General features: G+C 40.7%; 1 protein-coding gene across 4 annotated transcripts in view; it reads left to right on the plus strand.

Moving 5' to 3' along the window:
* LOC135210883 (uncharacterized) overlaps positions 1 to 17,144 on the plus strand; it is a 133,060-nt gene that overhangs the window by 98,361 nt on the left and 17,555 nt on the right. For all 4 annotated transcript variants that reach the window (XM_064243810.1, XM_064243812.1, XM_064243809.1 and 1 more), the window contains one exon: positions 8,770 to 11,148. In XM_064243810.1, the coding sequence (XP_064099880.1) occupies positions 8,770 to 11,148 (2,379 nt within the window). The remainder of the gene's footprint in view (positions 1 to 8,769; positions 11,149 to 17,144) is intronic.

Raw genomic sequence — 17,144 nt, forward strand, 5'->3', positions numbered from 1 at the left:
GAAACTTTGAGGTCAGCCATTTTAAGAAAAAAAAAAAAAAAAAAAACATCAGTGGAAAGAGGAATAGTATATGCAATTGCACATGGTGTGAGAAAAAGTCTCAAAAATTCTATTTACAACCCCTTGTGGGGCCTCTTTTACAAGACAATCATAAATTTTACTAGTTATACATATTTTTTCTAATAATTTTATTTTGTAAAATTATAATCACAGCTCACAAGATATCATAACAGATAAGAACTAAAATCAGTAACAAATTCTGAGTGTATTTATTATAAAATATATATGTAAATTTACTGAGATTGAAGATGCAGTAACTGTTTTGGATTATACATGTTTTTTTTTAATACTATTCCTTTGCACTTTTCTTTGCAAAACAATTATAACTGACATACTATCATAAAAGATAAGAAATAAAACCAACAGCAACCCTTGGGTACCTTTATGAGCAAATAAATAAAAAAACATCATGGGAGGAAGAGAATCATGCCCCCTTTGGAGTCAAGATCACAACTTACTCATGAGCTGCCTACTTTGTTAATCCGAGCCAGTCTAAAAGTTCCCCTAAATCAATGGTGCGTAATATTGATGCTGACCATGATTGAATCTATCCACCACCTGTTATTGCTACTCATGTGAGGGTATCTGTCCATTAAGGGTTAATGTTTCAATCTACCCAGCAGCAAATGAGTACCTTCAGTTGTTCTTACACAATATACAAACTCTTGAACAAGGTGGTTAGGCAGTAACTCCTGTCTGGTAGGCATGTCGCCTTAGTGTAAAGTCTCACTTTCTTCACAGCACAAACACACAAATTAAAAACGAGTGAAGTGGCATCTTTGTCATAAGGGAGGGAAGTGAAGCAGAGTGGCTTCCAAGTTTTGAGTGACTTCCGCCACTGCCAGACTTCCAGACAAGAAGCAGTGGTGACAACTGAAGAGCCTGTAAAGAAACATAATATGCTCTCTCCCTCATGAAAGATTTCTATCGTGAGAGAGGGTAAAAGAATCATATTTATGTAAGGATGGAGGGAAAGACACGAGTTAGCCGTACTGAGTCGTACAACCCACGCCCCACTCCCACCAAAATTACTAAGTTCCCAGAAAATGTGCAAGAAGAAGAAAGATACATAAAAACATTGTCAATACAAATATTTTCAAATTATCTTCAACGTAACAAAAGTAAAATACTAAAGAACAAAAAGTAGCTGGGCCCTTTCTCCCAGAAGGAGCAATATCCCCTTGGGAGACGGACCAGCATACTCATAACACAAGCGATGACAAAGCAGAAGAAAATGGCTCATCTACTGCAATTTGCATCTGTCCCAAGGCAGGTCAACACAGAAAACAAAGAAGGTTGATTAAATGTGAAACAGAGTAGTACAGGGTTCGATCAATAAACCTGCTTGGGGGAAGGAGAGCAAAGCAACACATGACTATCCAAGGTGGTTGAAGAAAGACTGGTGCATCACGAGGTTCCAAGCCTGGTCAATGACCAACATCCACCTCGTATAAGCATGAGTTGTCAGATGCCACAGATTCCTTGCTTTACAATCTTTGATGGTTTTTAACCGGTTTCCAGCTGGCACTAGAAGATTATCCTGTCGTTAAGACCGAAGGGTGGTTAGCTTTAAAAAATACAAATTGAATAAAAAAATTTGTCATTTTGTTTTCGGCTATCATGCGATGCAGAAAAGTTTTCATGAGCTCTTGCCTGACTGTCGTTAAACTTGTTTATCCAAGTGGAATCTTTTCTTTTATTTTTATATTATTGAATATACTGTGTTGATGTTTATTATTATATAAACCCAAGATTTGCGATAGCCTTGCAGCCCCCCCCCCACATATGTGTCTTGGGGTTGGTGGCCAAGGGCGGAACATTCACCTGTATCACATCCGCACACCTTTTGACTAAGGTCGTGGCAGTATGTGTTGACTCTATCTTCCTCTTGCCGCTTTGCTCTGTCGGAAGTTTGTCGGGAGGAAAACTTTGGAGCATTCACCCTTAGTTTTTCTCTCCTAATATTCTTTCTTTATGGCATTTTCTCCTTAGCGAGATATATCTCCGTAACCCTCTTCGCTTGCTTGTCAGGCAAGGAGGAGGGGGGTTAGTGTGTGTTGGCGATTGGGTGACTTATTCTCAGGGTGGGGTCTCCTTTCATGTCATAGAGCAGTGCCCTTTGGAATGAGAGGAATTCCATTTTATTAATTATCTTTTCTCTTTTCTTCAGATAGATAGTAAGCAGTCGTAGGACACAGCAGTAGATGGTTGGATATCTCACTGAGTTGGTTGTCCTGACCTTTGGGAGCGTACCTATGAGACACTACTATGCCTCAGTGACGTGGTTGGTCTGGTGTTGGCGTTCCACCTCGGTGGTCGCGAGTTTGATTCTTGGCCATTCCATTGAGGAGTGAGAGATGTGTATTTCTGGTGATAGAAGTTCACTCTCGACATGGTTCGGAAGTCATGTAAAGCCGTTGGTCCCTTTGCTGAATAATCACTGGTTCCATGCAACGTAAAAACACCATACCAGCAAACTATGCTGTGGCACTGCCTCTATATGTGTGTAGTTACCCTGCTGTGCCTTCTTTTAGATTGATACTGTTGCTCTAACGACCAGTCACTGGGCAGCGTCTACTGTGCCTCTCGCCTCAACTGCCTTGTGACTCCTGATTCCTAATCGCCATCCCATAGAAGAAGTTCTCTGAAAGAAACATCATCCTCCACTGCCCTTCCCTTCTTTTTCTGAGGCTCGAGGAGGTCATGGGAAACTGGATTGGCCTCCTTCAGCCAAAGAAGAAGAAGAAGAAGCCCCCCCCCTCCATGCAGAAGTCCTGCAGGATTTCTAAGGGGAGGAAGTAGTGGGATCTCTCGTCAGCTCTTCCTAACCTTCGAGTTCAGGAACCAGTTTGCATGCCCCCTGGGTTTTGTGTTTCAGGAGCTGTGGCAGCACAAGCTTTGTTTTGCATTCCTGTCACCAGTCTAGGTCTAGGGTTTCTGCCTCTTAGATGGGTGCTGTTGGGTGCTCATTCATAAGTTGCTCTGAGTGTTTGTGTTTCTAACGAATTGCAGGCATCCCTAGCTGCTGATGGAGAGACCTCTCATAGTCCCAGTTCAGGCACAGGCCGAGAGAAAAGGCGAAACATTCACGTGTTTCGTCTCTTCCTGCCAGCACTACCGCTATCACTCGCTGAGTGCTTGCCAGTGCTTGGCCGGTTCCCACTTGGTGTCTCGCTTCTGAGGATTCAAACATCTGGAGAATGGGGAGGAGGTTCCCTTTGAAAGTTATATGGAACTTTTAAGGGAGTGCCTCTATCTGAGGAGGCTTTGGTTCTCTCTCTGGCTCTTCCAATTTGCTTTCCCCTATGGGGTCACACTGTTGATCCAGGTCTTAGATGCCTGCATCTAAGACTGGTTCTGTGCCTGTTCCTCCTTGATTTCTAAGGAAGTTGAGAGAGGACCACTCTCAATGATCATTCTTATGAAATTTGGGAGTCTCACCGAGTGCTCAGATTCTTTGGGATCACAAGCACTCAACATGCGAGAAGAGATCTCCCCATGATTTTTATTACAATATTAGGGAGTCACTGAGCGCTTGAATTCGTAAGAATTTCTGGCACTTGCCAAGCACTTGGATTCTTTGGAATTGAGATTCGGGAGTCTTGCCAAAATCTTGAATTCCTTGGAATTTCTGGTGCCTGTTAGGCCCTCGGGTTCTTTGGAACACCAAGTACTCAGGCAATAGGAGACACTCCCAGTGATTTTTCTTACAAGATTTGGGAGTCTCACAGAGCACCTGAATTCCTTGGAATTTCTGGCGCTCTCTGAGCACTCAGATTCCTTTGAATTGCGAGTGCTCAGAAGTTGATGTAAGACCGCTCTCGACGATCATTTTTATGAGACTTGGGGTTTTCTCCGAGCACTCAAATTCCTTGGAACTTCGAGAGCTCACTGAGCACTCAGATTATTTAGAATCATGAGTGCTCAGCTGGTGTTATATCAACTGCCTGGGATTTTATGGAATCTTGGGCATTTCTTAACCAGTATGGGGGAGTTTGCTCTCCAGTCCGGTTGGGAACACAGTGGGAGAAGTGTCAAGACACTTACATGTTTCAACACTGGCTGCCAGCACTTTTAAGTGCTTAGTCAGGCTCCATCCTTGTGTCTTGGACTTTGAACTTTCTTCTCAAAGGGCTTCAGCCTCAAAGGAGACTAGTGCATGTGTATTGGAGGAGAGCGATAGTTCTTAGCAGATGAGTATACTGTTCTTAGTCACGTTACATGACCTGGTCAACTCACTTGGTTCAACTGAATCAAGCACTCAGCCCTGGCCAGGAGAACTTTTGCTCTTCTCAGTTTGGTGCTTTGCCATGGCATAAGCATCCTCCTTCCCCGTGATGCAGTCATCACGAGTTGATGATCAACCATGAACTACCCCTCCTGCTGGTTTTTCTAACAGGACAGGTAGGAATGCACTTTCTCCTTACCTGTTCTCTTGACCTCTTTGGTTGTTCTGAGAATTCGGCTACAAAAGTTAGTATTTTGAGATCGATCCATGTCTCATCTCGTCATACACTCGATTAGTCAAGGAAATTTTCATTGGGTCCTGTTGAATCACCCTTTAAGGAGAGGAAATTGAGTTTCACACCTTGGGAAAACTCACAGGTTTTCTTTAGATGAGAATACCCTCGATTTTCACTCGGCATAGATCTTTGCATTGATTCGTCGGCACGTTGACCTCGGGAATAGGACCGTCGCTCCCCCTCTGAATAATCTTGTGATGGCATTCTCAACTAGATGAATACCTTTTCTCTGGACAAGGAGTTCATTTCAAATTTCAAGACGCCCAATCAAGCTCTCTTCCCCTCTGTTGCTGTGACAGGAGCAATTCTTCTTTACCAATCTTGGGTCTCATGCTGTTTCTCATTGCCACGAAGGGTATTCCCTCTCACAACAAGAGACTACAAGCTTGTAGGACACTTGTTATGGTTTTCAATCACACAGTCCCCTATGAGATTTCATTCCTACCCAGCACCAGTCAGCAACCTGTGGGCATTTCTGGTACTAAGAAAAGGGACGTTGTCCTAATTCGGATCTCCAGTTTCTTAAGTCCGAAGTCGTCTCAACCCTTAGGAACAAACCTATATTTGGTTCTGCCTTGTCCTTCAGACAAGCCCTAGTCTCAGGCTGCAAAGGATGAATGTAAAGTAGCCAGCCTTCTTCTTTCTCTTCTGAGAGAGTGCACATATGTGTTTCTCTTCCAACCTTCTTTCTAATGGGGAAGAAGGAAAAACATAGAAGAACACTCTTACAGGCATTCTCCTACTGCTGATACTTGAAAGAAGAGTTGTCTGTCAAGTCTCTGGACTTGATGCGACATAACCGAGACCCGGTAGCAGGTATCCTTCAGGAGAAATACACAGTGCCTGCTTTCTTCCAGGTCTCAGCCATTTTCCATAGAACTTCTGCCCCTCCTGTTTTTTCGTTTCAGGAACAGCCAATTTGACTAAGAGCTAGTTGTCTTTGTTACCCTGTTATCGCCGTAGAAGCCTCCCTTCGAGACAGTTTCGCCTTTAATCTCTTTACTAAAGAACGAAAGAGGTCTGCTTACAGTCCTTAATCCTTTTCCTCTCAAATTATGAAGGAATTAGGCTGGTGCTTGATCAACAGGAGCATTTGAATATACTTGTATATTCTCTTTGCGGCGTGTCTGTTATTGTATGCACTGACCGAGCAATAGGTTCATACCTGTAGGACCATTGTCTTAACATGTGTGACCAAGACAATAAGTACCTTCTCATCAATATCCTGAAACTCAAGGCAGCCTTGTGGGCCTCCCAAGAGTTTCACGATTTTATTTTTAGGCACCACACCACAGTAGTGGCATTTATCACCAAACAAGAGGGTTTCATTTCCCTCCTGTTGCAGTTGACATGCAGGTGCTCAAGGGTAACTGTTTTGCACTTAATAGTTCTATCAGCCAAACACATTTCAAGATGAAATGTACTAGCAAGCAACTCAGTCTCCAGAGTCGAGTGAGGGCAGGGTACTGCTTTTTCATAGAGAGATTGTTCGTCTTAGTATTGTTTCTCCTCAGTCGAGGATTAACTATGAATGAGGAACCTCTTTGTTTGGCCATCGCAAATCCCTAAGGCCTCTAGGGGCAGTATTTGACTCTCATTTAGGGTTACTATCTCTTGCTCCACGCACGCTCTTGAGAGACTCCTCAAGATGAGATAAGTCTCAGTAGACTCCTTATCATCTTTCTGTTTACCCCCAATACAAGAGAAGTCTGTAGGTCTTCAGCTCTATTGCACCTGACCCATGGGCCACTGCAATGACTCAGAATGATTTTTTCAGACAAACTCGACAGTTTTTGTCTTCTCTACATTTTTCTAATTCATAAGGTGTTTAACTAACATTGTTCATCCTGAGTTGAAAATTAATGATGGAAGTCTTCGCCTGTCACCCAACTTGCCAACTCTGCTTCCAAGGCAGTGTGAGGAGTTCTTTCTTGACCCAACCTTCAGTGTCTTTCCTTGCAAACATAGGCTATCTTGCCAGCAGCAATGGAAATAGCTGGATACTCTCTTTCAGTCCTCTGTAACATTCCAGAGACTGGAGTAGTCTTTACTGGTTGGTGTCATTGATAGGACTTTTTCTCTGGTCAGAATTGCAAGAGTTACTTCTCTCTGATCTAGTTGTGAAAGACGTAGGTCCACATTCTCTCTAGTCTTTCTTATAAGTAGTATTGTTTCTCCTCAGTCGAGATTCAACTACTGATGAGAAACTTATCTGTCTTGACATCACAGGGACCTCAGACCTCTGGACGACATTTAACTCTTGCTCTTGCAAGAATCATCAGACAGTTTTATTTTTCAAGAATGCATCTTGTCTCTCTCCAGCATTGGTGAAGAGGATAGATGATTTGCAGGGATCTTCTTCAGTATCACCTTCAAAAGGCAGGTATCAATGTCTCGGATGTAGTAATGAACTCTGAATCATTCGGCATCTGTTGACATGTTTGAGTCCTTCATGATCCTCTGCGCCTTGGACTTTGTAATTGATGATCCAGATCAATCATTACTTTATCATTTTAGTGTGTTGCTGTACCTTCGGAAGACTCAACATCCTTAACATGGATGTTGATAACCTTTCTCCAGTACTGACTCGTCAAGGGAGAAGCGTCTAAGGACACGTCTTTCTCCTGGTTTTGCGAGAAGATCAGGAGGAAGTTCTCTGCAACTGGCAACGACATCAACTGTACACTTTCCCTGAGAGTGCACAGTATCAGTGGCTTAGTCCTTTCCTTGCATATGAAGAATATGTCGGAATGGAAGATAGATGTGGTCTCATCAAGACCACATTTATGTTTTTCTACCTTTGGGTCTCTACCCACAAGTCCTTGGAACCTTTTTTCCTTGGACATGTCGTGGCTGCTCAACAAGTTGTGTTTTCTTACCTGACTCCTTTAAGAGGATAAGTTGCACCTCGCATAAGATGTGTGGTTCTAGAGGTGAGAAGGATTTGAGAGTGACTGGCCTTTCCTCCTCCTCCTACTTTTCTTCCTTCAGGCTGAGAATAGGACTCAAACCTACAATTGCTGGACTGGCTTCTGATGCTGTAAGTCTACATATTGAGCTTCCCTTCTATTTTTCTTGTTAAAATCATGGATGCAATCCTGTTCCTTCCTCTAGCAAGGGAAGGAAGGAGAGACTGGCAATAAGGCAACCCTTTTCAGATCTTTGTCTTAATGCCTCCTACTCTTAATATTCTTCCTAGCTTTTTTCATATGAATTACATTTCCTCACTCGTTCATAAAGGCCCAGCGGTATGACTCTTGATCCTGCAGTTCTTATACTCCAATCAAATTGTCAGGGGCAGGGCGCTCCTCCCGCCCTTTTGACCAGGAGTAGCAGCTCCAATAAGTGAGTCTTCCTATTGTAAAGGACCAAGGGTTTGTATATTGTGTAGGAACAAGAGTCATATAATAGTGCTCTAAAGTTTTTTCCCCGTAAGAAACCCATTCATCTTATTGGGGGTCCCGATCTCCGTTCCTCAGATTTGCTTCCTTTTCATGTTATAAAAAAGTGAGGAGTGAAGATGGCATCAATAGATAAAATGGAGCATGTGCAGTGGTATTCCTCCAATTCCTGACTAATATGAGTTATGCAATTGGGATTTCTGCAATAGTAACAATAAGGCATATTTAAATTTTACATTGTAAAGGCTTTGTATGGAAAAACCTGTTTTGTATCATATAAACAAGAGTATACAACTGTTTTGTAGTTGTGTGGAAACTGATAATTTTTAAAACAATTGATCGTGAAAAGTGTGTATTTTTTTCAGTAAAGCATTTATTTGTTACATTGCAACAGTAGTAGTAGTATTGTTGTGTGATGCCAAAATTTTACAAAAATATAAAGTACTATGTGTTGTGTGGAGCCACTTACCAAGTATCATTATTAGTCTTTTCATCCATCATAAATTTATTTGACCTTATCTGTTTTTTGAAGATGTGATGCAATTGATGACAACAATAAACTATCTTTTATCGTTATACTAATTTAAATGATGTCTACTTGTACAGTTGTGTCAGTGGTTTAGTTGAAGTAGTTAATTATGATAATGTTATAGTTAACAATAGCCAAAAAAATATCCAATGATCAAGTATAATCAGATTAAACAGTCCTAAGATTACCATCACAAAGGGCAACAAGATGGGAAATGTAATAAACATCTTATTTGTTTTTTCTTGTTGTATTACAGGCTGGAAGTAGCATAAGCAGTGGCACAAGTGAGGTATGGCTTGGCTCTTTAGATGGTGATCCAGCTGGCCTGGAAGTTTTGCCAGAACTTTGGCCCCACAGTGAGAGCCCTACCACTTCCCAAGGTGCATCCACATCTCATCACAGCCCTTCTTCCCCACAGAATAGCCCAAGAGTGCTACTGTTTAATTCGTCTTCTTCCAATCATAGTCCCTCTTCTCCAGGACAGAGTCCAACTCCAAGTCATCAGAGCCCTCCAATGTCCTTGTGCCATAATAGCTCCTCAGTTCACTCAATACATGACCAGCATAGTCCCACCCAGCAGCACCACCACATCTTGCCGCCTACTGAAACAAGTGTAGGCATTATGACATCCCCTGCAATAGAAATGGAGTGTGTTTGGCAAACCTCCTCCTCTCCAAGAGACAGCAGCAACCACCACAAGGAAGCTTTTTCATCTGTGATACCGTTTCACCCTAGTGCCCTAAAATCTAAACCAGGCCCTTTCTGGCCGAATAGTGAGAAAGATGGAAAGAATGAACTGACTAATACACTGAAAGAGTACTCTTTAAGCAGTCAGTGTGTATTGCATAGTGACGAGTCTCTTACAGATTTTAGTGTAAATGGTGATGTATTGTATGATAAGAAAAAAAGTATAAAAGATTGTCAGTCTGTGTTACCTGGTAATTTTGATAAGAAATGTGAATCGAAGAAGACCAAAAAATTGAGTGGTTTAGATACCAATAGCAGTGATGTTGATAGAATGGCAAGGGAGGGATGTGTTTGGATTGATAAGTTTGCCTCCCTTTTTGTCAAACAAATATTAGAAGAGGCACTGGCTGTAAGCTGTTCTCTTGGGTGGTCAATCAAATGTTCAGGTCAGTGTCAGAGGGAGCAGTGCCGAGAGGAATATCAGAAAAAAGAAAGTAGTTGGTGGGTGGGAGGGAGTGGAAAAACTAACCGCAAGTCTAGTATTCCACTTCTTGGATTATCTTGTGGAAGCCCTGGATTATGTTGGACACCAGAGTTGCCATACAGTCCTTCACATAGACCCCATTCAAGATCATCTTTAGGATCCAGCCTATCTTTCTCTCATGACTCTCTTGTTAGTTCTGGTCCCCGCATGGATGATTCCCACCTGATCACCGGTGCAGTTTCCCATGACGCCTTGCTTTTTCCTACTTCCAAGACACCACATAGTGACGTTAGCGACATATATAATGTTCCCCTTGATGGGGATATCTATGCAGTTCCAGTAGATGTAGTCAAGCCAAATGAAGGACAGATATTGCACCCGAAAGCAGTGATGCTTCAACCCAAGAAGAGGCATCACAGAAGACATGCAAAGCACAGTGCTGCTGTGAATGCTGCAAACATTTTGAATGTAGGAGGAGGTTTGAAGAAGGTTTCCAATAGTCATGATCAAGGGAGTAGTAGTAGTTCCAAACAGCTCAAGGAAAGTGGTATTAGTCGAAGTAGACAGCATTCTGGTCAGTCAACTGGATCAGTCAGCGGTGGTGAGATTCTGAGGGTAAGCAAGCGGCATAGTGTTCCCAGTAATATTGGCTGTGCTCTTAGCATGACTCCAAAGCATGGATCTAATAAAGAAGAAAGAGAACCTATTCATATGACTTTAGAAGAAGTTAGAAAATCTTTTCATGAGTCTGATGATACCATAAATTGTAATAAAAACCACAGAATCCAACAGGAGGTGAAAGTTGCACCTGAGCAGTCTAAAATATGCAGAATAATTCCATTTACGTCAATGAAGTCGTGCAAGAGAAAAGACAATTCGTACATGCGTATAGAAGATAATCGAAAGAAAGGAAGGAGCATATCGAGTAATATACGCAATACACTCATTACTATATTTGGTCTCAAAAAAGGAACGAAATCCAGCAGCACTAGGTTAAAAAATGGGAGCTGTGTAGAGACTGCAACTCAGGGATTTTCAGATATTGCAGGCAATGGGGTTATGCCTCCTGCCAGCTGCCCCACCTCAAGTTCATTACCTAACCATGCTGCTTCTACAACCATAACCAAAATCCACCATAACCAACACAGTAATCATCGTACATCCAATGGCATTAATACAGGGCTCCTTTCATGCCTTGGTAATCATCGAACTGAACCCGATGATCCACAAATCATACCAGCTCAGGCCCCGGTGGTTAACAACATCACTTCACGTTCTCCAGCTATTGTTACCAACCGGGCTCTTCCTCCTTTGCCCCTTCAGCCTAGTAGTGATGAGAAGAGTCAGTCAGAAGTATCCAACACAACGGCATCAGGAACAGCCACAAACCATAGTGGAAGTGGATCAGAACGTAGAGAGGAAGAGGGATGTGACTTTGCTTCAATCATTGAAAAAGTGAAGGATGTAAGTAGTACATAATGCATTATTGTTTATTTTTTAGAATCAAGTTAAACTCTCATAAATCTTGACTGCTGTGACTTATTTTGAATTAATGTATTTTAATCTTGAAATTTGCACAAAATGACACTTAATATTAATAAATTCATGATTGCGATGTGTAGAAATTAAATACTTGTATTAAAAATTTGTATTGCCAAGATTTAACCTGTGAAGGTTCTGCACAAATATCCCCCAATCTGGTCCAGGTCTTCATTTATGCCCTTGGATGTTTTTAATGATGTAGGCATGTTATTTCCATATCCACTAATTCCCTAAGTGAATGCTCATTGCTCCATCTCATCTGTGTTGTATAGACTCAGAATGCATTTCTTACCAACCTTTGGACACTACTTCTCCATTTGTATTACGTACAGTTCTCTGCCCTTCAGCCATGACTTTACATATTTTATAACCACATCTTTTTAGAATCCCTAATTTCTAAGAAATCACATTTTAACTTTTTTAAAAACTGTTCTTGTGCAATGTCATAAATTTTAGCTCTAACAATAGAATACTCAGAGAAATGTTGTTCTTGTTAATGTCATAAATTTTAGTTCTCACAATGGAATACTGAGAAAAATGTCGTAAATTTTAACTCTAACAATAGAATACTCAGATTTATCAATAGTGTACGTTGTCTCTTATATCTCTTTCTTCATACAAATACCCGGTTTGAAATCACATTATTTTATGTATATATGGGCATTAAAAATCCCTTACTCCATTCACCATAGTAATTGTTAGCATGTTAAGTATGATACAAAGAATTGCATTCATGCCTATAGACTCCACCAACATCATCCATATAGCCACTTTCAAGACTGGACTGTTGTCATTTCTTCCTCTCTGTCACTGGCATTTTGAAATTGATAATGCCACCAAATGCAAATTTCATCGCTGTAGATTCTGATGGTATCAAGTGATGACATTCACAGAAAATAAAAAAAATATTCATCAAACATTTTCATGCGAGATAAAATTTGGATGATGTTTGAAGGGTACTGGGCAGTGCTTAACTCATCTACTCAGGAAAGGAGAGGCCATCCAAACATAATCATTGAACCAGGTATAATTACAGAAAAAGTAAAACATATACAGTGGTCCCCCCGTATTCGCGGGGATGCGTACCAGACCCCCCTGTGAATAGTTAGAACCCGCAAATAGTTGGAATCCCTATAAAAATCCTTAAAACCTCCTTTTTCGTTAGTTAAAACTCTAGAAAAAACCGCTAAAAATTTTTATAGCTGGTTTTTTTAAGTTTTATCACAAAAAGTGCATTTTATGATAAAATTGATAAAAAAAACCCCTAAAATTTGTAGATATTTCTGATTGAAAAATACAGCGAATAGACGAATTTTCCGCGAATAATGCAGGGAAATCTTCCCAAGAGAAATCCGCGAATGTGAGAGTCCGCCAATCCGGAGAACGCGAATACGGGGGTCCACTGTACATAATTTTACTTGCGTTTTATAACGGAACAAGAGGCTTCAACACGAATAAAGGAGAAAAAATTTATCATGCTTTATTATCATCTTGGAAATAGAATTCATACTTCATTGTTACATTTTTTTATAGATATTAATTTACTTTGAATTGATAATTTTGTTTTTCATTTTTAAGTAAACCTAAGAAAAGTAATCCTATTTGTCAAAATCTTCATAGAGAGTAAAAGATTATTATCTCCTAAGCTCTTGAGCAGTAAGCCATAATTTGAGTTTGTTTTATTATTGGTGGGTTAATAGATCCCAAATATCTATGGTACTGTCACCTGTTTAGAAAGTCTTTCTGGCATTTTCATGGTACCCATTTAATTGCTCATCTTTTACAATTGAGTAAAAAATATTTGGGGACCAAATCTGTACCATTTTATATAAACATATTAACTAGCAGCTGAGGCATCTTTGTTTTCTTATTAATAAAGAAAGTGCAATATACTCTGTCAGAAAGGTTATATGAATCATTGTCAGTTTTATAATTCATGTCAAACAGGAAGAAATCTTGGTGTCTATATGCAAGATTTTTTACTGTTGAGGGTAATTTTTGTCAACCTAATTGAATAAGAAACTAATCCTAATTGAATAAGAAGCTAACAGGTATAATTAATTGATTTGTATCCGACAAGAAGTAAATTTCCTAATACTGTTAAGTACATTTTTGTTTTATGCAAGATAAAAACGTTTGTACAAGTGACAGGACCATCAAATGTTCAGGCATCATTTTTTGGGTCATGCTTGTTTGTATTAAAAAGTCTGTATGAAAAAATGTTATTCCTCTTTCTATTACTTATAGTTTTAAAGATGTTTTAAAAATTAGATATTTTTATCCAGTGAGCAGAGCTTCAATGAGTGGAGGTTTGTATGTTCAGTTAGCCCTTAATGTTGTTTGCATAATATGTTTGTTTATGGCATGCAGGGTAGTTCCACATGTCTCAGCATACTTGTCAGGATTGTCCTGGACATATATAGAGCTCTTTCACATCGTCTTTGGACAAAAGCCTAAGACTCCTGTGTTCTTGTCATGGGCAGCACTGCTTTGCGCTGTTTATGAGATGTGGCAGGACTGGTTGCTGGATTATTAGTTCTTTTCACTCCAAATGTTCTACAAGCTTTTTACAGCAACGCCTTCTACAGATGCTTCCTTGTATTCTTTTGTACCAAGTGTACTATCTTGTATGCCCTCTGTTAAGCATATCTCATCTGATATCTCCTCCTCTGCCATGATGCTCCCCAGTGAAATCATAGTTATCATAACGTGTTTTGCACAAGAGTAAGAATATAGATTGGGGGGTCTTTGACTGATATAGGTATGACTGGAATTTCATGTCCACAGATTTAAAGAAAAATATAACACAGATTTAAAGAAAAATATAATTACTAATGATTTTGTATGAAAAAATAGTTTGTGTCATAAAAACATTGTATTTTTGTTGCACTTAAGTTTGGCTTTATTAATTTTCATTTTATTATAATGATTATAAAAACTTACTTATGTGAGACCTAATGCTTGACAAATATAAAAAAATCTATGCTTTTACTATCCAGACTGTTTCTTCTTCCTAGCTTAAACCTATTTTTTATATGGGGTTGCCATTGAGAATGAGTCGTCTCCATCGATTTCTGTCCTGTGCCTTGTTCTCATTTATACCTTTCAATTCCATATCTTCCCCTACACAATCACGCCATCTCTTTCTTGGTCTTCCCTTCTTCCTTCTACCCTGCACTTCCATTTCCATCGTATGTCTTCCAACATGACGTTCCTCCCTTTGTAACAGGTGTCCATACCATTGAAGCCTTCCTTCCTGTATTTTCTTCGATATTTCAGCTACCTTTGTCGATCCTCTTATATACTCATTTCTAATCCTATCTTCCCTTGTTACTCCCGACATCCATCTCAACATTCTCATTTCTGCTACATCCATCTTCTTCTCTGTTTTCCTCATACTTGCTGTTTCTGTTCCATATAACATTGCTGGTCTGACCACCGTCCTATGGAACTTTCCTTTCAATTTCAGAGGGACCTTCTTGTCACAGAGGACCCCTGATGCAGACCTCCAGTTATTCCATCCTGCTTGAATTCGGTGTCTCACCTCTTGGTCCATACTTCCACTATCCTCTAATACGGACCCTAAGTACTTGAACTTCTGTACTTTATATCTTCCCCACCTAATCTTATGCTACTTCCACCGTCCTCAGTAATACTGGAACACATATATTCGGTATTTGATCTGCTTATTCTCATTCCTCTCTCCTCAAGTGCTGCTCTCCACCTCTCCAACCTCCCCTCCAACTCCTCCCTCCCCTCTGAACACAACACAATGTCATCCGCGTATAATATGCACCATGGCACTGCTTCTCTAACATCCCTGGTCATTACATCCATCACGATGTTGAAGATGAATGGGCTAAGTGCTGACCCCTGGTGTAATCCAACTCCTATCTCAAATCCATCCATCTCTCCAACACTACTCCTCACTCTAGTATACACATTCCTGTACATCTCCCGGCACCATCTTCTCCCTCAAACATCTCCATATTTCTTGCCTCGGCACTCTGTCATAGGCCTTTCCAAGGTCTATGAATACTAGATGCAGGTCTCGTTGTTTTTCTCTGAATTTCTCCATTAGCTGCCTTATGCAAAATATTCCATCCGTTGTGCCGCTTCCCTTCATAAATCCTAACTGTTCCTTCCCTATTCTAACTTCCTCTCTCAGCCTGCTATCTATTATTCTTTCCAAAATCTTCAACGTGTGAGACATTAGTCTTATACCTCTATAATTACTGCATTCCTGGACATCACCTTTACCTTTAAATATAGGTATCAATATGCTTTCCCGCCATTCTTCTGGTATCTTTTCCTGTTCGAATATTTTTTACCATCAGATCATAAAAGATGTCTACCCCTTCCTCTCCTAAGGCTTTCCAAACTTCGACTGGGATTAAGTCAGGTCCTGTTGCCTTCCCATTCCTCATTCTTTTTAAGGCTCGTATCACTTCATCCCTAGATATCCCCATTACCATTCCCATGTTTACTTGTCCATCCTCTCTTACAAGTCTTTCATTTTCTTCATTTAGCAGTTGTTCGAAATACTCTTTCCATCTTTTCAGGATGTCTTCTTCCTTTTTTATGACCATACTATTCCTATCTTTCATTTGCTTAATATGGGTGATGTCCTTTGTTCTTTTATTTCTTACTTTTGACAGTTTGAGCATCCTAGTCAACCCTTCCTTGGTTTCCAGTTCATTATAAACCTCTTCATATGCCCTTGCCTTAGCTTGGGCTACCACCCTTTTTACTTCTTTGTTTCTTTCTCTTAATCTTTCTCTGTCCTCCTCCAGGTGTGACTCTTCAAATCTCTTCTTTGCCTCCCTTTTACCCTTCACCACTTCCCCCACCTCTTCTCCCCACCACCAGCTCTCCTTTTCCTCCCATACTATTCCAGATGTTTCCCCTAGTATCTCCTTTCCATGTCTTTTAATCACTGATGCGTTATGCCTCCACCAATCTCCCACATCTTCAATTCCCAGATCAACCTCTCCCAGCACTCTTCTCCTGAACTCTCTCTTCTTATCATTATCCCTCTCTAACAATTTATACCACTTGATTTTTTTTACCCCATTCGTTTTCTTTTCTCTTTTCATCTTTAAATCCATACAAAGGAGCCTATGTTGGGGGGCCACGTGGTCACCTGGGATAACTTTACAATTCCTAACTTCCGCCAGCCTTGGTCTATTGTAAAGGAGGTAATCTATTTGTGTGCATCTAACGCCAGTCCTGTATGTTATCAAGTGCTCCCTCTTCTTATTGAAGAATGTGTTCACTATTGCCATATCAAAGGACACGGCAAAGTCTACTATACTCTCTCCTTCTGGGTTTCTCTCCCCAATCCCATGTCCTCCATGCACACGTTCAATTACATCCTTTTCATTTCCGACATGTCTATTAAAGTCTGCCCCCACTACAGTCCTCTCCTGCTCTTCCAGTTCTTGCGTTACCTCACTCATTTCGTTCCAAAAACGGCTCTTTTCTTCCTCTGTGCAGCCCACATGTGGAGCATAAGCGCTAATGATGTTCGTTGTTTCCCCGCCATAACATATCTTCACTCTCATAATGCGGTCATTCTTTCTACTCACTTCCATCACTGCATTCTTCATTTCCCCCAACAACACTTCACCAACGCCATTCCTACCCTGCTCATTTGCTCCACTATAGATTAGCTTGTAGCCATCCCCCAGTTCTTTAGCGTTATTACCCTTCCATCGAGTTTCCTGCACACACAAAATATCCACTCTCTTTATCCTCATCAACTCCGCCAACTCTCTTCCTCTTCCTGTCATAGACCCAATATTGAGCTGGCCTATTCTGATAATATTTAGAGCTCGCTTCTTCCGCTCATGATGCAGTAGCCCTCGCCTTGTCACAGAGTTAGGGCGATGTGTCTGTGCGTCGTTTACGGAGTATGC

This window comes from Macrobrachium nipponense, chromosome 4, assembly GCF_015104395.2.
Source record: "Macrobrachium nipponense isolate FS-2020 chromosome 4, ASM1510439v2, whole genome shotgun sequence".
Taxonomy (NCBI): domain Eukaryota; kingdom Metazoa; phylum Arthropoda; class Malacostraca; order Decapoda; family Palaemonidae; genus Macrobrachium; species Macrobrachium nipponense.